Source organism: Micromys minutus (genome assembly GCF_963924665.1).
Source record: "Micromys minutus genome assembly, chromosome: 2".
NCBI lineage: Eukaryota > Metazoa > Chordata > Mammalia > Rodentia > Muridae > Micromys > Micromys minutus.
This window is the reverse complement of record NC_137971.1, coordinates 76,805,514-76,827,736: the sequence shown is the minus strand read 5'-3', so window position 1 is coordinate 76,827,736 and position 22,223 is coordinate 76,805,514. Positions and strand designations below refer to the sequence as shown.

Here is a 22,223-nt window from a genome sequence, read left to right as displayed (position 1 = left end):
TATCTGTGTTTGTCTATGTCTATGTCTGTTTATGTCTATCTATGTCTGTGTCTGTGTCTATGTCTATGTCTGTGTCTGTCTATGTCTATGTCTGTCTATGTCTGTGTCTGTGTCTGTGTCTGTCTATGTCTGTCTATGTCTGTGTTTGTCTATGTCTATGTCTGTCTATGTTTATCTATGTCCATGTCTGTGTCTGTCTATGTCTATGTCTATGTCTGTCTATGTCTATTTCTATGTCTGTGTCTGTCTATGTCTGTGTCTGTCTATGACTATGTCTATATCTATGTCTGTCTATGTCTGTCTATGTCTGTGTCTGTCTATGTCTATGTCTGTCTATGTCTGTGTCTGTCTATGTCTATGTCTGTCTATGTCTGTCTATGTCTATGTCTGTCTATATCTATGTCTGTGTCTGTGTCTATGTCTATGTCTATCTATGTCTATGTCTGTGTTTATGTCCATGTCTGTGCCTGTGTCTGTCTATGTCTATGTCTATCAATATCTATATCTATATCTATAAAACACACACACATTTTAAGTATGTAGTTCCTGGGAATTGCCTACACACATGTAATTATATGTGCGTGGCCATACATATAAACATGTACATTTAGGAGCATGAGAATTCAGTAGTTAAGCGCACTTGCTTTTCTTCCAAAGGACCCACATTCAATTCCCAGCCCCCACATTGGGTTCACAACTATCTGTAACTTCAGTCTCAGGGCATCCAGTGCCCTTTTCTGGACTCCCCTAGCACTGTCTACACATGTCACAAGGCATACATGTAGACAAACACCCACACATATAAGAATAAACAATAAAAAGTTAAAATACACACATATATTCTTGTTAGAAAATAATAGTAGACTAAATTTGTGTGTGCCTTTGTGTGTTTGTTATGTATGTACTCATATATGTGTGTGTTTGTTTGATATGTGTATGTTCATGCATATCTATATATATATACTGTTCTTGGGAAGACTAAGGTTTGGTCTCTAGCACCCAGATGGAGACTTATAACAGTCTATAACTTCATTTTCAGGGATCTGATGCTCCCTTCTAGCCTTCACAGGCACCAGAAATACAGTGTGCATATAAACATACATATAAGCAAAACACTCATACACATACAATTAAAATAGATCTTTTTAGAAAACATCAGTCTCAAATGTAATCATTCCCTGACAGCGATGGATTACAATAGAAACAAGATTTCTCTTGACAACCACGAAGGTGACTCAGCATCCTCTCTCACAGCTAACAGGAGTGACTCACCTTCTTTTTAATCAAGTGATAACCTTATACTCTTTTTATTTTTCCAGACTTCTGAATAAAAATTAAGAAATTGACTCATCATCTTAACTTCCTGAGAGGATCCAGTTCAGAGAAGAAGACCCCGCAAACCCACTTAACTGTCTCAGCTTGGCATTCCCTCAGGACCCATGGAACCTGGGTGCTCTCACTGGAGCTATTGCAGAGCTTGATCTCATGTGACCGCACACATTCCTGGATGCTCTCACTGGATCTCATGCGACCACACACATTCCTGGCAGCTGTGAATGATGGGTTCTATGCTAGAAGCTTTTCAGCGATCCTACTTGTGACTGAACTTGAACTGCCCATTTCTGTGGCTTCTAGAAACACTCCTGTTTGAAAATAGTAATATAACAAGCTCCCTATGGAGTCGAGGTGCCTTAGACTTTGCTGTGCTCACATCCAAGGCAAATGCAACCCTGTAGCTCTTCCCTTCACGTGGTGTCCCCTTTTTGATGAGCAGACAAAGCTCCCCACAGACTCTTGTCATCCTCCTACCCCACTGCACACAACTTCCAACATGAGGTCTTGGGCTAACCCAAACCTTGCTCTCATGAAGGCACATACTCCACAATCTCTCCTGTTAGAAGGCCCTGAACTGAACCAATTCATCCATGACAGCCAGCTCTGCAGGGGTTGGGGGGAGTGGAGAGAGGAATAAACCCTCATCCTTGACTTACCAGTGATGTCATTCCTTCCTCCACCAGGGGGGCCCATGGCAGTCACAAGCAGAACATCCACAATGTCCAGCCTGTTTGTGTCTTTCTTGTCAAACCAGTAGCCGTGGTCAATCCATTGTCGCAGCAGCTCGATGGGGGGCTGTGCTCCATACACCTCTTTGGCTGGCATGTTGAGGTCATCTGTAGAAGGAAGCCACAGCCACACATACTGTGAGTCTATGGGACCCTTTGATTTACTGGGGTCCCCAATGACTGTTCCCTCCATGAAAAAGTCTGCTCCCAGTGACTCCACTCCCATCAAGACCCAGTCAGTAGACATCCTGAGCGGATGGGAGAGGGTTTTCTTGGGTTTAGAGTTTGCTATCTTCTAGAAACCTCTGCCCATCATGGCTATACCATACAAATGGTGACATCAACAAGTGAGCATTTAAGTTTCCCCATTTTCCTTAGCCAGAATACACCGTCTACAATACCACAGACATCTTGTTCATTGCTCACAATGGTAAGGGGCCTGCCAAAAGTTTGTTGTGTTTTCAGTCTTGAGAGGGAGTCTCACTATATTGCCCAGGCTTATCTCAAACAGTATAGACACCATGTCTGCCAGCTAACATATTTTCAGTGGTGATGGGGATTGAACCCAGAGCCTCCCTACATGCCAAGCAAATGCTGTACTACTGAGTAAAAGCCCCTTCTTCTGAGGGACATTAAATCAACTTGTAATAGCTAAACTCTGGTGGGAGCAAAGCCTTGAACTAGGGCCTTCATGAATAAACTCAAATTGTTAAGAGGGGAGGGGGTTACAGGTTCTCTTAATTACCAGAACATTTCCTGCTTTCAACCCACTGCTCAGTCTGGGCACATAAGAGACACTGAATTCAGTGGAGGGACTCTTTTTTTTTTTTTTTTTTCAACAAATATTAATAGACTGATCGGTTTGTGTCAGATAACATTTTAGGAATTTTAGACAAATTTACTGATTTAATGTAAATATGTTTGAGGTAAGGGGCCAACTCTTAGATCAGGGAGGTTGTATCAAACTATACCTAGGGTTGAAAAATTGATATAGAAGCCAGTTTGGTTTAGTGCAAGGCTTCAACTGGCTTTGGGTATATCATAAAAAATGTGGGAGACCTGGATGGAGGGAAAAAAGGAAGGGTAGAAAAGAAAGGAAAAATAAAATAAATAAGATGTTTGCCTTTCAAGAGATGATGAACTGTGTAAAGATATAAATATAACCATGAAATGTATATTATCAATACATGAGTTTAAAATACAGGACACAAGATGACCCAAGACAGTGGGGGCATTATGAGTACCTCCTAGGTCAGCCGCCAGCCTAAGACAACCATGATGACGATTAATCTCATTCGAGTCTGAGGCCCAGGGGAAGGGGGGGAAGAAAAGAGGAAGTGCTTTGTACAAAGGTGAATGTTGTAGTCTATGCTCTTACTTCACCAACATTTTCTTAGCAGCTACTGGGTTCCTTCACTTAGTGATGACCCATTTATCTGATACCGCTCAGTGAAAACTCACTTAACTGATGCAAATGGACACAGCGTTACTTTTGGAGGAGGTGTCAGAGTTTAGCTGCTGCCACCACAGTCTCCTAGGCATACTGTTCACCAGAAAGTAGAAAGAGAAAAAGCAGAGCAGAAAGGAGGGACAGTAAGGAAGAAGTGACAAAGGAAGGAGAAAGATGGAAGTGAGAAGAGGCAGGAGGCATGGTGGTGGTAGTAATGCTAAATCACCCGCCAGAGAAGACAGGAGCTTTGGCTTACTACAGTTGGGATACAAGAACTTGGCCTATGCAGAGCCAAGCCAATGCCTTACCTACAAACACCACTGCTTTCTTCCCTATGGGAGGCCCAAAAAGGCCTTTCCTCCGACGATCCAGCTTAGACATGATGATATCCTGGGTCTGGTTGGCTGAAGTTCTGGCAGAGAAATTGATGAAGTTGGGCTGGTAGATATTTTTGGGAAGGTGGAGAAGAAAGTTGTTGGTGATAACTGATTTGCCAGTGCCTGTGGGACCCACAAACAGGATTGGGATCTCGTGGTCCAGGTAAGTTTTTAAGAAGAAGGACTGCCGGGCGGTCTCCATTGTGGGAATGATGAGGTCTGATACCTGTTTCACAAAGATACAGGAAATCTTGGTCCTGGACCAGGACTGAATCTTGGGATTCAAGGGATTTGGGTTAACTGTAGCTCTATTCTTTACAATCTATGACCTCAAGAAAATGTTTAACTTTTCAAAGGACCTCAGTTTCAATTCTGAAATGGGGACAATCATGGCATTTAATACACAGTTGTCAGAGATCAAATGGGACCAAACACATAAACTGAATGCTTTGTCCCTGTTTTGTAGATGAGAAGCAGAGGTACAGCAGGTCTTCTTCAATAAAAAGTGGAAAATCAGGGACTTTGGGTTTCAGCTTGTATGATTCCAAAGTCTATATTATTAATACTAAGCTGGCATAACATTTGAAATGTAAAAAAAGAAAATACCCAATAAAAATAAACACACAAAAAACAAACAAACAAACAAACTCAATAATAAAGGTCAGTACTAAGCTTCTCTCTCTGAGACTTGGCTTCACCCAATTAGTCGTCTGCCTTGTCTCAAGCAAAAGACACCTTCCATGTGACACCTATTCTGGCTCAGAAGGTTTAGGTGTGTTGTAGTCATATAAGAAGACTTATATGTTGAAGGTTTGGTCTCCAATGTAGAAATGTTTGGAAGTGGGGATTTTGTGAAGTGATTGAATCTCAAGGGGTTTGGCCCCATCAATAGATTAATCTCTTGATGGGTTCATAACTCATTGGTTTATTGGAAATTGGTAGACATAAAAGATAAGACATGTTGAGGAGGGTAGAGGAGTCTTTGGAGCACATTTTCCAGGCCTATACCCTGTTCCTGTCTTTTTCTTTCTTTGTTTCCTAGATGTTATGAGGTGAGTAGGCTTTTCTCTGCTGAGCCCTACTGTAATAATGTCATACCTCAATACTAGCCCTGTGATGACGGGACTAAGTGAGCATAGCACAGAATCATGAGCCGAAGTACACATTCCCTCCTCAGAGTTGACTCTCAGAAACATTCTGCCACAGTGACACAAAGCCAATGCCAGAAGACTTTTCTTGTTCCTGATTCACTTTCCTCAGCCTTTAGTTTCTGAATCCACTGAATCCCTCATCTTTTCCAATATGGGAATTGAATATATTCTTCCTGGGCCTCAGATCATAAGTGGATTTAGAGACTCCAACCACAGCTTCTGGAATCCTTATTACTTTGGATAGAATATCTTACCTAAGTTTGAATTTTCTGAACCCGTAATCATTTTGTTACAACTAATCCCTTGGTGGGGCATGGCAAGGGGAAGGAAGGTGTACATTAAATGTAGAGGTCTCCTTGTGTCATGTCTAGTTTGGAAAAGAATAATGACCTCTATGTTGTATGACATCAGGGAACAACATTTGCACCGCAGTTTGTAAATGTTGCTTCCAAAAATCAGACTTGACCTTGACTTGGGTACCACCAAATCTATGCAGCTTGGAAGCCTTTGCAAACAAAAGCTTGGCTTCTTTTGGGAAATAATTTGGCTAACTGAAAAGAAACAGATAGATATGTCCATTAAAGCAGAGAAGAGAATGATCAAGTATAGTAAGAAGATTCAGACAAGGCTGTCATGCCTGTATTATTCTGAGGACTTCCCTGTAACCCTTTGAGGCAGATGATAAAACAGGCTACAAGCAGGCCAGGATTCTCTGTGAAGCCACTTGGCCTGTTAGTGATGCTTGAATACAGGCTCAAGACTCCCGTTTTACAGCCTAGATCAGGAACTTGAAGCCAGCTGGATTTCACCCAGTGTTATTTTCAGCTATTCAAATGATTGTTTGACAAGAGGAAAATACCCATTGGAGCTGAAAATACTTTCTACACTGGGCTCTTGTCCATTTGAGTTTAGTACAATTTCAAATACCCAGAATTCATACAACAGAGATGTATAAGGACAATTGAAGCTGAGGATCTCAGGGCTGGGCTTCTTTACAAAACCCAGCCCCTAGGATGTTTGTCCTGAGAGCAGCACAATCACCCTTGTCCAAAGCATCCTTTTGAGTGCAGCCAGGGTCCCGCTATATCCTCACATTTCCATCTGGCCTTTAAGAGCACACTTGAAAGATCTGCACAGTCATCTATCTCGACAGGATAAATAATGTCAATTAGGTTATCCAAATGGAGGCACAAGAGCACTCATTTTGCATATTCTCTATAGGAATGAAGTATATATGTGCATTAGCCATTACCCAGGAAATCCATCGAGTGAAACTTGTCTTTCTGAATTCTGTAGGAAGAAATCTTTCTCTAAGGATATAATGTGGACTTCTTAGGCTTAGATGAGGTAGTTGTGATGCTGTGGATAACAGCAATGATCGGAATAACAACGAACACCTATGTGACTCCTATTAATAACAACGAACACCTATGTGACTCCTCCTATTATGTGTCACATGGGTTGTTATACTGTCTTCAGTCCTGGTGATCATCCTTTATAATTTTTTCCCCATCTTCCATTTGGGAAAACTGAGGTGTGGAGCTTGAAGCCTATGTAAGGAATCTAGGTCTCTCTGATTTTATACTGTATACTTTTGAGGGTTTGATCTTTGCAAAACACTTTGTGAAAATGCTCATAGGAAGCTGGTGGTTCTTCCATTTGCAAGGGTACTTAGAACATTCCAGAAACCATGGCATTTCCTTTACCTTTGCATTCACAGGGATAGTCTCCTCCTCCTTGGTAATGTATTCTGTCCATGCATTCCAGTGTCCACCCCCTTGTTTGAGGAAGTAAAAGTCATAGATGCTTCCTGCACTCAAAGAAATAGAGCATGTCATTAGCAAACCAAAATAAGTTTCATACTTGAGGAATTTGACTGCCCCAGTTATAGACATTTAAAATGCATAAGTGTCAGTCCCAGAATAATTGTGATGGCATCTGTCACTGGCAACCACTCACTGGAGCATAAATCTTTATTATCCATATAAAATAGTAAGTGAAGATCACATCAATTCTTCTTGGTTTTAGTCTTTGGGATCGGGAACTGTTCTGTATTGAACTAGGATTCACTATGTAGCAAACCTAGCTAACAACTTATTAAAGTGCATGCATTTGTTTATGTACTTGGTGGTGGGGTGAGGAATGTCACAGCATGTATGCGGAAGATGGAGGACAATTTTTGGAAGTCGGTTCTTTCTTTCCACCATGTTGGTCCTGGGGCTCAGGCTCAGGTTGTCATCTATCTGACCAGTTCCCTAGCTTTAAAGTTGTGAGCTTCTTACACCAGCCTTTCTATGCTGGGATCATACTCTCAGTTAAATTATTTCTCTCTCTTTCAATCCTCCTCCCATGTGCATGTGTAATGCATGTACTTGTTAGTGTGAAAATGTGCTTGTGTACAAGCAGGTATGTATGTTTGTATGCACATATGACTGTGGGGGTCAGAATTGATGTCAGGTGTCTTCCTTAATAGCTCTCCACCTTACCTTTCTTGAGATCGAGTCAATTCACTGAACCTGAACTTCACTGACTCTGATAGACTACCTGGCCAATGAAGATCAAGAATCTACCTGTCTCTGTGCCCCTCAGCATGTATTATTATGCTGGCATTTTCTGTAAATTCTGGGGATGCAAACTCAGGTCCTCGGGTGGCAGGTATCTTACTGACAGAGTCATCTTCACAGTCCCCGAAGCCAAAGTACTTTTAATAATAAAAGCAACAAATTTTTTAAAAACAAAAGAAAGTAATAAATCACTCTAAATATGTAGCAATTTCCTCCTAGCTAAAACCTTCCTCATAGAGGGAAGATCATTAAGAGATAGGATGTTAAAATGGGAGTTGAAACATTTCATCTTGTAAACTAGATCTTACAGCTCAGGAAGTAAACAACTTAAGGGCCTCAGGAAGTCCCTGAAACCAGCAAGATACTGTAGGTCCCTCCCTTCCCAAGTATATATAAACTGTAAGGTCTGCTGAGAAACACTCTTAGACCAATTCAGCTGCCTGGAAGAGACTCAGATCAACTGAGGTACTTGGAAGAGACTCTCTAGCCTGTCACAGTGTCTGCATGCTGTACAGTATGCTCCAGGTTTGCAGTATTTGTGAGCTGTCACCCATGCTGGGGTGGGCTTTGGTGATACAGCTGCCTTTTCTGTTTCCAGAAGTGACCCTTATTGTAATTTCTGTTCCTATAAGTAACCCTTTGCTCATATTCCTGTAAGAAACTCCAGTGATACTCACTGATTCATCAATGTGGACTCTTTTGCTCTCCTTACTTTGGCCTATCATTGGCTACTCGTACAGAATAAGTAGATGCTTGTTTATGTCTCACAAGGAAGGATGCCATACAATAATCCCACATGTAGAAATAACTTTTGATCATAGTTTTTATGGCCTTTCTCCAGGTGCACTGGAGAAATGTATTAGAAATGTAATAACACACAGATATGAGAAAGTATTTTATAAGAATAAGGTCATGTGACATCATTTTAAACACTGATATTTGATTTATCTGTGTGTACTGGGAAAGCCTGAATTCCTGGTGTTCATAAAACCATGACAGAAGAACTGCAATTTTGAGGCAAGCCTGGGATACATATAAGAGGCTGTCTCTAACAAAAAATATTTAATTTAATTTTTCTTAGTTGTAGCAGAAGAGGACTGTGAAGCAGAAGGATACTCATTACTCACTATAAGGATAATGGTTCCACATGAGTGGGTGGACCTACATTCACAAGTACATGCATGTCCTTGTGAGCAAGGCATGTAGAATCAGAGGACCAAGGATATGGGTTTTCAGATCTCTTCTACATTGCATTTGAGACAGGGTCTCTCATTGGTCTGGAACTTCGCTAAGTAGTTTAGGCTAGCTCCAGGAGTCCAGTGAGCTCCAGGAGGGCTTCCTGTCTTTGCTTCCTATCTCGACATCTCTAAGATTAGAAGTGCCTGTGGCCACACCCAGCTCTTTAATGTGAGAGATTCAAATTTACATTATTATATTTATGAGGTAAGCACTTTACAAACAAAGTCACCTCTTCAGCCCCAAGGGCATTTCTTAGTTAAAACAAAAATCACACCTATAAGGAGTTTTTATGCTTTTAAGTCACTTAATACAATATTCATAATTGTAGCTTTATTGTTGTAAAACAAAAGTCAAGAATACAAAACAGAGATACTATGAAAACCATCAGGCACCACTATGTAGCTAAACGATTATCAACATTTAGCAATTGCCTCATCCATTCCCTATCACCAGCCACCTTTCTTCCTCCCCTCTTCTCCCCTCCTCTGCCCTCCCCTCCCCTTCTCTACCCTCCTCTCCCCTTTCCTTCTCTGCCTTCCTCTCCCCTCTCCTCCCTTTCTCTGCCCTTCTGTCCCCTCCTCTTCTCTGCCTTCCTCTCTTTCCCTCCCTTCCCTTTTCTGCCCTCCTCTCTCCTCCCCTTCTCTGCCATCTTCTCCCCTCCCCTTTTCTGCCTTCCTCTGTCCTCCCCTTCCTTTCTCTGCCCTCCTCTCCCCTGTCTCCAGCCTTTGAACCTTTGGCAAAAGGTCTCTTTTTAAATGTAAATACTTGCAGCTCTAAACTTCGCTTTTTCATTTTATATTTTAATTTTTACTATACTGTGTTTTAATTTACATTTAATCCTGGGATTTGCTATTCATTGATTTCTTCAATGATCTAGTCATCATTTGTTCAAATTTCCTTCAATCTTGTGATTTTGTGTTCTTTAGTTTCTCTTGATCTTGATTTCTAGCTTTATTTCATTGAGGACAGATAACATACAAGAAATCATTTCGGTCTTTTCCATTTGTTAACTTTTGCTCATGTCATGCGATATGATGTAGTATACAGAGAGTTTCATGGGGTGCTGTAGAGAGAATAGCTAGTGTATTGTGGGGATGCATCACCTGTCAATTAAAAAGCCTATAGTCTATGGCTTAGGCCAGGAAATGGGAGGTAGAACATCTGGGAGGCAGAGAAAATCCTGGGAGATGTGACGATGAGAGGGACACATGGTACTGAGCACAGGAAACCAGCCATGTGGCAGAATGTGGGTGAAAAGAATCTCAGTCATGTTCTAGTCAGAGTAAAGCCTAGCTATATGGCTGAGGTATTTGCAAATACAATTTAAGTCTGAGCCTTATTTCTGGAAGCATGAGGCTGGTAGGAAGAGCTGGACTCTAACTCTAGCAGGGTGCTGAGAATGTATGTTTTGTAGTGCTCTGGGGGGTTATGTCTGTTAGATCCATTTGATTCACAGTGTGATTTAACACTTCTCTTTTCCATCTCCTCTCCTCCTCTCCCCTCCCTCTCTTTTCCTCATCCCCTCCTCTCCCCTCCCTCTCTTCCCCTCTCTCATACCCTCCTCTCCCCTCCCTCTCTTCCCCTCTCTTATACCCTCCCCTCCCCTTCTTCTCTTCCCTCTATCATCCCCTCCTTTTTCCTCCTCTCCTCCTCTCTCCTCCCTCTCTTCTATCTATCATCTCCTTCTCTCTCCTCCTCTCTCCTCCCTCTCTTCCCCTCTCTCATCCCCTCCCCTCCCTCTCTTCCTCTCTATCATCCCCTCCTCTCTTCTCCTCTCTTTTCCCTCTCTTCCTCTCTATCATCCCCTCCCCTCCCTCTCTTCCTCTCTATCATCACTCCTTTTTCCTCCTCTCCTCCTCTCTCCTCCCTCTCTTCCTCTCTATCATCCCCTCCTCTCTCCTCCTCTCCCCTTCTTCTCTTCCCCTCCCCTGTACTCTTCTTCTTTCCTCCCTGCTCTCCTCTGCCTCTCCATCTCTTTTTATTCTCTCCTCTCTCTTTGTCCACTGCTTTCTAGTATTTACTGAATTAAGTCTCAATTCTTTCTGCAGTATTTATTTTTTAAAGAATCTTTTGTTGCTGATCTCATCGTGTATTAAGGACAAATGCTTTTGTCCTCATCCCAAGTCACCTTCAGCTTTGCTCAACGTAACTCTGGTACAGCATTTTTATTTATTTTTTAAAAAGATTTATTTATTTATTATATATAAGTATCATGTAGCTGTCTTCAGACACACCAGAAGAGGGCATCAGATCTCATTACAGATAGTTGTGAGCTACCATGTGGTTGCTGGGATTTGAACTCAGGACCTCTAGAAGAGCAGTCAGTGCCTTTAACCACTGAGCCACCTCTCCAGCCCTTATTTTTATTTTTTAAATTACTTTTGAAAGACAGTTTCTCTGTGTAGCTCTTGCTGTCCTGGAACACACTTTGTAGACCAGGGTAACCTCGAACTCAGAGACCTTCCTGCCTTCTGAGTGCTGAGATCAAAGGCATGCACCATGGCCGCCTGGCCATGGACAGCATTTTTAGAAAGCAATCTGGCACTACATTCACTGGGCTAAAAAAATGTTCTCTAAAGATATATACCACTTCTGGAAATTCATCACAAGGAAATGATTTACAGTGGAAGTAATCCATATGTATGGGGATGTGACACCATCTGTGATAGCAAGAAACTAGTTAAGAAGGCCTCTGTGAGGAAACCAGTAAACACTGTGCCTTAGAAAATAAAGAGGACACCTATGTATTAACACAGAAAAAGTCCTTTAATAAATAATCACAAATGAGTGCAAGGTATGGTAACTCACCTACTGTCTTCGGCAGCCTGGCCTACATTTATCTCAAAAACAGAACAAACAGAAACAAAAAGGGTCGAGGCTGTAGCTTAGCAGTAGACCACTGGCCTAGCATTCCCAAAGCCCTAACTTTAATCCTCCACCCTGAAAACAATAACTAAATAGAGTTTTAAAATGGACATATACCATTATGAACATTATTGAAAATGATGATAAAAAAATTGACAGCTCCACAGGAACAAGTATATTTTGAAAAATAAAATACCTATAACAGGTTGATGTGAAAAAAAATACCTTTTCATCAATTTTTTCCAGAGGTTTTTTTTTTTTTTTCTTATAAGAAAATAAGAGATACTAAAAGCATGATTCAATGACATATGTTTTTGTCCTTCCCTTGTGGGTTGGTTTGTGGTTTCATTCAAGAACATTTAGGCCAAAGAACAAAGATTTAACTAAAATGGACCTGCCAGCTTTGTAATTTAGCCAGCATTGCCATTTTGCACATCTGTGTGGTGGATCTGAGTTTACACTAAGCCTAGAAAATCACTCTGAGAGTGACTGAGCTCTCTCTGTCAAGTATTTGAAGGCTCTGGGCACTCAGGAAGCTGTCTGCCAACACTGAGTTCCAAGCTTCCCAATTAGAATCACTTTTATTTATTTATTTTTTTTGCATTGTGACTGTCAGTCAAACTCTGGTCCAGGGAGGAAGGAGAACAGAGCAGAAATTGAGAAGAGCAAAATACTCTGCAACCTCTGAACATTTCACCTGCCTCTGGTTTCTTCTCCAACTGAAGAACAAAGCAAATGTCTCAGCTGATAAGTGCCATCTAAAAGGTCATACAATGAAGAGTTGTACAGAGAAAAATGGCAGCGTCATCTGGAAAGATAAATCCTTGGCTCACAAACAAGGATCTCACAGACATGCTTCCTATATCACAAAAAAACCAAAAACCAAACCAAACCAAAAACAACAATAACAAAAAACAAAAACAAAACAAAAACAAACAAAAACAAACAAACAAACAAACAAACAAAAAAACAAGAAAGCAGCATCCCATGAAGTCGGGGTAGATTTCCTGAAGTTTACCCATAGAAATTTAGATGCTTGTGACATGGTTACAAAGACATTCCAAGGGTCTTCAGAAAAAAGTGAGACCAACCCAGAGGCTGTGTGCTACACAATTTCACATACACAAACTACTAAATCCTTGGAGAATAGGTTAGCAGCTGCCTTTGAGTGAGGAGAACAGGGATGAACTGAGTACATGGATGAAGGATCTCACGGGGTGATGGAAACAGCCTAAAACAGGATTATGCTGATGGCTGCACTGAGTGAGCTTACTAAAAGTCACCGATCTGTCTAATTAAGCGGGTGAATTTCATAGCATGTAAAGTACGATTCAACGGAATTTTAAAATAAAAAGTACACCCCACCCCCTGCCCTGAAAGATACACCCCTTTCAGGATAAGTGGGGTCTGGCTAAGAGTTTCTCAGTTTGCTACTATTTAGTAAAGAAGAGGAGAATAAAAGATTAGTGTCATTATAAGCAAACAGGGAAAGAATCCCAGTAGAATGCCTTTTAGGCAGAAAGCAGATGAGCTGGATGATGAAAATGTTCGGATAACATCTTCCAAAGGCCCATGTATTGAGGACCTTTGCCTATGGAAACTTTAGGAGACAGGAGCCAGTAGAAGGAAGCGAGATGATTGAACACATACTCTTGTATGCACTTGCTCTCTTCCTCTTCCTCCTGGCTTCTGGGTCACCAGGAGGTGAACAGCTTTCTGTGCCATCTGCTGTCATTGTAATGTGCTGCCTCAGACCCCCAACTAATGGGCCAACTCACTAGAAGCAGAGATCTCCAAAGCCACCTCCTTTGAAGCTGTTCATAATTTCAGGAATGGAAAACTGACCAGAACCTAACAAATCATGTGATTACAGAAGAAAGGAAAGGACGTCTAGGCCCTTCCCAGTGGCTGCTCAAAAACAGCACTGAACATTAAAGCAGCTCTTCAGCTGCCTGTCAGCTACTGTTCTAGGAGGACGGTGATGTCATCTTCTCCTTTCCCCTTCACTTAACTGTTTTTCCATAGTGGAGAGGTCAAGGGGGTCACAGAGCACAGTAAAGGAAGGGTTGGAGAGAGTCTTAACAAAGGGCACTTTAGACTCAGAGAGGAGGTGTTGCAGTAAATACTAATAAAAGAATTGACGTATCTCTATATTGGCCTCGTTGTCTCGTTCTGCGAGCCCACTTCTAGCACAGAGCGACGTTCACAGACTCTGTCACCCAGTCTGAGCCACCACCACTGTCTCACTCTATTCGTATGACTCCTTTCCCTTGAGGTTTTACTCTGCCTTGATTACTGCCTCCATCCCAGGGTGTTTCTTTACCCAAATCCCAGCACAAACACAATTCTACTGCCCAATAGTTTTTTATACATGTTTATATATCAAACTCTCAATCCACAAACCCCTCTACACAGTAAGATTACATCAAATAGACAAAGATACAAACTGCCCTTCTATATGAGATATAAGACCTATAAAATCCTTAAATGTTCATAGCTACTTAACTCCAATAAAGCCCACCTGGATCCAGTGCATCCTTCTCGACCTCCATCTTGAAACTTCTCTTTTGGTCCTCTCCCGTCCCCTGACCTCTGACCCTCTATCTCTCCCCCTCCTTTACCCTGCCCAAACACTGGCTCTCGCCTTTATCTTACTAATTAAAATGGGAAGGTTTTGATAAAGTCCTGAGTATATGACGAGACAGCACTTAATTTTAGCATTAAAATATGAACAGCTTTAGGACGATCTACAAGGTGGCCTTCAAATTAAGGAGCCACAGAGTTTGTATGCACAGATTAAACAGAAAAATCTGCTTCTCGAAGATGGCATTGGTTGATCTTATGTTGTTACTGATTGTCTGCCCTCCAACCGTTCCTTAACCTAGAGCATGCAGCACTTGGGATTCATTTTAAAGATATATTATGAGTATTATTTACCCTATTCATAACTTAAAGCAATGGGAACTTTGAAAGAAGAAAGTAGATATTTATCATGGGGCTGAAAGTAGAGTTAGACTTTCTAAATATTAGCTCACATAGGTGAATTGAGGAGGGACATTTAGTCTTACCAACAGCTTTTGCTGTTTTGATTATTTCTTGTGTGTGTGTGTGTGTGTACAGATACATGTGTGCATGTGGCCCAAAGTTGTTGTTGGAAATTATACTTGACCACCCTTCTTATTGGTTTGAGAAAGTTCTCTCAGTCAAACCCAAGCTTTTCAATATGGATAGACTTGCTAACCAGCTTGTTCTGGGGATTTCCTGTTTCTGTCTTCTGAGGCTGGAATTATAGATGAGCCACTGCATCCACTGGATACTTTATGTGTGTTCTGGGGACCCAAGGTTCAGCTCTCTTGTGTATCAGACAAACACTGGAAGCACTGAGCCATCTCCCCAAACTACCAAAGCTTTTTCTGAATCAAAGCTATTAAATAGTTACTACCAAAGATCTATATAATGAAGTCAGTTGGTAGTGAATGCTAGAAATGCTGGTTTCTTGTGTGCTACATCAATTGATAGGACAAAGAAAGAGGAGATGAGGTCACCAGAGTGCACAAGGATATTGTTGAGGAAGTTACCTAGAAAAAGATTGAAAACACTTTATATCATTGGCCCTTTTGCTGCAAAGATGAAGGAAAGATATCATTGCAGCGTGGACCGAGAGTAGGATCAAAGGCAACTTATGAACCATGTCTGCAGGTACAGAGAGTAAACAGACTGACCGGGAGGGCTGAGGAAAGCAGAAAACAACATATAAAAGTGCAGTGTGAAGAGCAGTGTGGAGGCCAACCTCAAAAGTGTATCTCTAAAATATGGTCAGTGTGACTTGCTGGCTTCAGGAGATGGTTTGGCATCCTTAGCAAGGTGCAGAAAAATATGAAACAGGAACAATAAGGCACAAAGAGAAAATAGGCTGGGATGAAACAGGAACATGAGATGAAAGGTGAGATGTCCAATCCCTTGGAACAATGGCAACACTATTATACTGTATCTATAGAAATGGCAACACTATTATACTGTATCTATAGAAATGGCAACACTATTATACTGTATCTATAGAAATGGCAACACTATTATACTGTATCTATAGAAATGGCAACACTATTATACTGTATCTATAGAAAACTTTAACAGTTATACGGTATCTATAGAAAACTGTAACACTATTATACTATATATACTATACATATAATATCATTATACTAGAATTTATCTTAAGTGTTCTTATATGTATTTGCTCATTTAATCCTTCCAGGGATACCACAGATATGCTCTATTATTGTTGTTCATACTTTTGAACTGTGGAAACTGAGAGGGGCTGAGGAATTTGCTTCAAGTCTGCCAACTAGAAGTGTGGAGCCAGAATTCCAGCCCTGAGTGTTTAATTCTGGAGTCTATGCTTTTAAAAAATGGCAGGAAGCAAAATATGCAGAGGTTGATTGAAATTATTCAAGGTGGACAAGAGACTAATTGAAGTTGAGGATGACTGGTATTCAAATAAAAACCCGCTTCAAATGGACATAAAACAAAAACAAGGAAATACGATATAATAGATACAGAAGCCAGAGAATACAACTTTCCCTTGCTGACTAAACAGAGGAATCAGATTCCAGGCAAAATAAATAAAAGGAGACCTATGTCTAGACATAGTCTGTCAAAACAAAAACAAAACACAACCTACAATAGAACATTAAATAAAGAACACATGAAAAGCAAGCTACCACTATATATAAAATTTGGCCTAACTAAAAAGAGAAAACATTTTAATTACATTCTGTTTTCACATTTCAGATGTAAACAGAATGAAAAACCATACAAGGAGAAATAAAGTGTCAAGAAGAAATGGGCAAATTTAGTATTATGATTGAGATAATTTGATAACCTCTATGAGCAAGAAAATGATTCAGAGAATAGTTAAAATAAACACCACCGTCGCAAACCAACTGAATGTAAGTGACACAGCTCAATATTTGAAAACAGCAGACGTGCATTCTTCTTAAACTCACGTGGTATGTTCACCATGACAGGCCACATTCTTGGCTATAAAACATTTTAACACGTTTAAATAATAATGGATAGAATGAAGTATATACTTCTGGAGCACAATATAATTTGTATAGAAATCAGTAAGAGAAAGATAGCTAGAAAATCCCAGTCCTTCAAGGTTAGCACACGAATCAAAACAGTACAAGGTTTAAATACACAAATCAAAAAGTGCCAAGGACTGAGGAGACAACTTAGAACTCAGGGGCTAAAGCATTGCTCCCCAGCCAGCCCTGGTGAAGACTAGAGTTCTGATCACCAATAACCATGTAATGCCAGGTTGCACTTGGTAGCTGTGGTGGTTTAATAGGAATCTCCCCCATAGTCTAATGAGTTTGAGTGCTTGGACCATAAGGAATGGCACTATTAGGAAATATGCTTTGTTGGAGGAATAGTGTCACTGTGGATGCAAGCTATGCCCAGTGTAACACAGTCCCCTTCTGCTGCCTGCAGAGCAAATATGTCTTAGGGTTTTACTGCTGTGAACAGACACTATGACCAAGACAACTCTTATAAGGACAGTATTTAATTGGGGCTGGCTTACTGGTTCAGAGTTTCAGTCTATTATCATCAAAGAGGGAATGTGGCAGCATCCAGGAAGGCATGGTGCAGGAGAAGTGATAGTTCTACATCTTCATCTGGAGGCTGCTAGCAGGATAGTGGCTTCCAGGCAGCTAGAATGAGGATCTTAAAGCCCATACCCAAAATGACGCACCTACAGCAACAAAGCCATACCTTCTAATAGTGCCACTCCCTGGGTCAAGCATATACAAACCATCACAGTGTAGAACTCTCAGTTCCTTCTTAGCACCCTGTCTTCCTGTACAATACCATGCTTGCTGCTATGATAACAATAGGATGAACCTTTGAAACTATAAGCCAGCTGCAATTAAGCATTTTCCATTATAAAAGTTGTCACGGTCATGGTGTCTCTTCACGGGAATAAAACCCTAGTCTGTAATTTCAGCACTTAGAAGTTGGAAGTGGGATCCCCACAGAAAACTGGCTAGAAAGACTAGCTATATTGTCAAACTCTGGGTTTAAGTGAGAGACTCTGCTTAATGAATAAGGTGGAGAGGAGTTGACCAAGACAACCAACATTAACTGTGGGTCTCCAACTACACATATTCCCATGGATATGCAAATATGTATACACACATGAACACACACACCACATACATATGAAGAAAAGACTATCAAGAGAAATTTAAAAGCATTATGCCCTAAATGCAAATTAAAATATGTTTCAATACCTGTGTAATACAGTGAAAGCAATTCATGTAAATTTTAGCAATGACTGTATGTATCAGAAAGAGACAAATAGCAAAAAAATCAACAATTTAAATACATTTTAGGAAACTAAAAAGCAGTAATGTTGCTAAATGCCCTTCATTTCTTCTAGAATACACACCTCATAAAGAAAGACAATTCATACCCCTCAAAGAAAAAAATCCACCAAGATGAAATATCAATTATAAATATCTATGCTCCAAATGCAAGGTCACCTACATTCATAAAATAAACCCTACTAAAGCTCAAAGCACACCCTGCACCTTACACAACAATAGTGGGAAACTTCAACACCTCACTTTCATCAATGGACAGATCACAAAAACAAACTAAACAGAGATACAGTAAAACTAACAGACGTTATGAACCAAATGAATGTAACAGATATCTATAGAACATTTCATCCTAAAACAAAAGAATACACCTTCACCTCATGGTACCTTCTTCAAAATTGACCATATAGTCTTTCAAAAACAAACAAACAAACAAAAACAGGCCTCAACAAATACAAGAAAACTGAAATAATCCCACACATCCTATCCTATCACCATAGACTAAGACTGGTCTTCAATAATAACAAAAATGATAGAAAGCCCACATACATATGGAAGCTTAACAATTCTCTACACAATGAAAACTTGGTTGAGGAAGAAATAAAGAAAGAAATTAAAGACTTTTAGAATTTAATGAAAACAAAGGCACAACATACCCAAACTTATAGGCCACAATGAAAGCAGTGCTAAGAGGAAAACTCATAGCTCTGAGTGCCTCCTAAAAGAATGTGAAGAGCATACACTAGCAGCTTGAACTCATCAGTACTGGGGAAATTTTCCTGAATAGAACACCAATGGCTTATGCTTTAAGATCAAGAATCGACAAAGGGGACCTCATAAAATTGCAAAGTTTCTTGTAAGGCAAAGGACATTGTCATTAAGACAAAATGGCAACCAACAGACTGGGAAAACATCTTTACCAATCCTACATCAGATAGAGGGCTAATATCCAATATATACAAAGAAATCAAGAAGTTAGACTCCAGAGAATCAAATAACCCTATTAAAAATAGGGTACAGAGGTAAACAAAGAATTCTCAATTGAGGAATATCAAATGGTTGAGAAGCACCTGAAGAAATGTTCATCATCCTTAGTCATCGGGGAAATGCAAATCAAAACAACCATTATATTCTACCTCATACCAGTCAGAATAGCTAAGATAAAAAAACTCAGCGGACAGCAGATGCTGGCAAGAATGTAGAGAAAGAGGAACACTCCTTCATTGTTGGTGGGGTTGCAAGCTGGTGAATTTACTCTGGAAATCAGTTTGGTGGTTCCTCAGAAAATTAAACATAGTATTACCTGAGGACCCAGCTATACCACTCCAGGGCACATACCAAAATGATGCTCCAACATACAACAAGAACACATACTCCACAATGTTCATAGCAGCCTTACTTATAATAGACAGGCGCTGGAAAGAACCCAGATGTCCTTCATCAGAGGAATGGATACAGAAAATGTGGTACATTTACACAATGGTGTACTACTCAGCTATTAAAAACGAGTTCATGAAATTCGTAGGCAAATGGATGGAACTAGTAAATATTCTGAGTGGGCTAATCCAATCACAATAACAAACAAACAAACAAACAAACAAACAAACAAACAATGCACATATGGTATGCTCTCACTGATAAGTGGATATTAACCCCAAAGCTCGGATTACCCAAAATATGATTCACAGACTACATGAAGCTCAAGAAGAAGAAAGACCAAGTGCTTCAGTCTTTAGAAGAGGGAACAAAAACATTCCCAGGAGAAAATATGGAGACAAAGTTTGAAGCCAGGACCGAAGCAAAGGTCATCCAGAGACTGCCCCACCGGGAGATCCAGCCTACATACAGCCAGTAATACATCAAGGTTTTCAGGTACAGAGTCAGCTTCTTTGCTGTCTATCAGAAATGATCATGTAGAACATAAAATCCAAAGCATAAATCCATTTACAACATACTGAAAAGAAATAAATAGTTACGAATTTTAAAATGTATAAGATCTACATGGGGAAATGACAAAGGTATGATAAAAAAAATTAAAGTGTAGTAGGAAGGTAAGTCAAAGCCACATACAGAAAAGAAGAGTCAAAATTATTAAGTCACAATGCCAATAAAACTCAGTAAAGTATACACATGTATGTGTGCATGTATGTATGTATGTATATTTTATGTATGTATTTTTCTCAGTTTTGTGTGTGTACATGTGGAGGTCAGAGGCTAATGTCAGGTGTCTTGCTCAGTCCTTCTGTGATGATTTACATATGCTTGGCCCAGAGAGTGGCACTATTAGAAGGTGCGGCCTTGTTGGAGGAAGTGTGTCACTCTGGGGGTGGGCTTGGAGACACTCCTCCTAGCTGCCTGAGGATGCTCAGTCTGTCCCTGGCTTCCTTTGGATGAAGATGTAGAACTCTCAGCTCCTCCTGCATCATGCCTGCCTGCTCCCACCTTGATGATAATGGACCAAACCTCTGAACCTGTAAGCCTGTCCCAATTAAATGTTGTCTTTTATAAAACTTGCATTGGTCATGGTGTCTGTTCACAGAATTAAAACCCTAAGACACTCTCCCCACATAATTTTTTGAGATATGGCTCTCAAATGAATTGGAATTTGCTGTCTATCTAGACTGGGTGTACCTAGCTGTGCCCCTCAGTTCTGGGGTTACAAGCCATGTCACCACATCCGGCTTTGTCAGGGGTGCTAGAGATCCAAAGCCAGAACCCCACTCATCACAGCATCATGGCCACAGAGCCATCTTTCTAACCCTGAATCAAGTTAATCTTGAGCAGTCACCATTCTTTCATTAAACGTTCACATCAAAGCACTATTTGTGGTTAGTTCAAAGATAATATAGCCAAATTGGAACTACTCCAACATATGACATTATAAAGACAAAGTTAAAAAGAGGTACTGATGTCACCATCACAAAACATGAAGCTTGTGTACATACAGAAGACTAGAAGCCATCGGGAACAATAGTGGCAGTATTTCTTATTTTTAGGCAAAATGATGATAATTTTTACAAAAATAAAATAACATACCCAAACATCTTCCAAAATGAACTATCATTGTGGTTTTATATTTCAAAAATGTTCCAAAAGACCTTATTTTAGGGATACTTATGTCTTACACAGGGGTGGGAGGGTCAGCTCTGAAGAGCTTAGTTTTTGATAAGAGCTTACATGTCCCACACATTCAGTTGGGTTTGGGACACATGGCTTAAACTAATATAACAGGGCATAAGTACCTCTTTCAGGAAAGATGTTGTTTTTGGTGAGTTTCACGCTCTTGGGCCTTGGGTTATGATCATCCATGCCCATGATCAAATTGCGGAAAAACACATCAAATTTCTTTCTGCTCTCGGCATTGATGGTACCCGCCACGGTCCACACCAAGGAGAAAAGAAACAGGCCTTGCAGCCAGAGGAAGATCTGCTGGCTTGACAGACCTTCATATATCTCGATTTCCTCCTCCTGGATGTCCCGGATTTCATCTGAAAGTGAAAGAAAGTGAAGCTTGGGTTGAGAGAAGTGCTGGGCGTGCAAGAGATGAAGGCTGGGTCTGCCTAGGAAGGACCTGGGGATTCTCAGCGACTGATATGGCTGAGAATCCACTCCATACACTAGACCCTTTATCACAAACATGTATTCACAGACACACACACACACACACACACACACACACACACAGTGACTACAGGCTCTTATGGATGTGCATGTCTGTGTACTGGTTCGTGTGTATTACATGTCTGAGGGTACAGGTGGGGGTCAGAGTTGGATTCTGGGTGTCCCTCGATTGTCCTCCAGCTTTTTTTTTTTTGAGACAGGGATTCTTACTGAGCCAGGAGCTTGTTAATTTGGCTAGATTAGCTGGCCAGGGAGCTCCAGGGATCCTGTCTCTACCTCCTAAGTACCAGAATTATTGGCAATAGTCTCCATGCTTAGCTTTTATCGGTGCTGGGGATCTGACCTCAGGTCCTTATACTTGCATGGCAGGCACTTTATGACTGATCTATCTGTAGTCCATATATTTGTGGTTAAACACATCTAAAGCCTACCCACTTCAGTGTGGTTTATTACATTCATACTGGCAACCATAATTACTATTCATAATCAGTGCGCCTTTATCCAGAA

At 40.6% G+C, this 22,223-nt stretch overlaps 1 protein-coding gene across 1 annotated transcript in view; it reads right to left on the bottom strand.

Moving 5' to 3' along the window:
* DNAH3 (dynein axonemal heavy chain 3) overlaps positions 1-22,223 on the bottom strand; it is a gene marked incomplete at both ends in the record, with an annotated part of 162,012 nt that overhangs the window by 49,954 nt on the left and 89,835 nt on the right. Inside the window, 4 exons of the mRNA XM_080911468.1 lie at positions 1,992-2,171; positions 3,822-4,116; positions 6,748-6,851; positions 21,338-21,583. Coding sequence (XP_080767594.1) covers positions 1,992-2,171; positions 3,822-4,116; positions 6,748-6,851; positions 21,338-21,583 — 825 coding nt within the window. The remainder of the gene's footprint in view (positions 1-1,991; positions 2,172-3,821; positions 4,117-6,747; positions 6,852-21,337; positions 21,584-22,223) is intronic.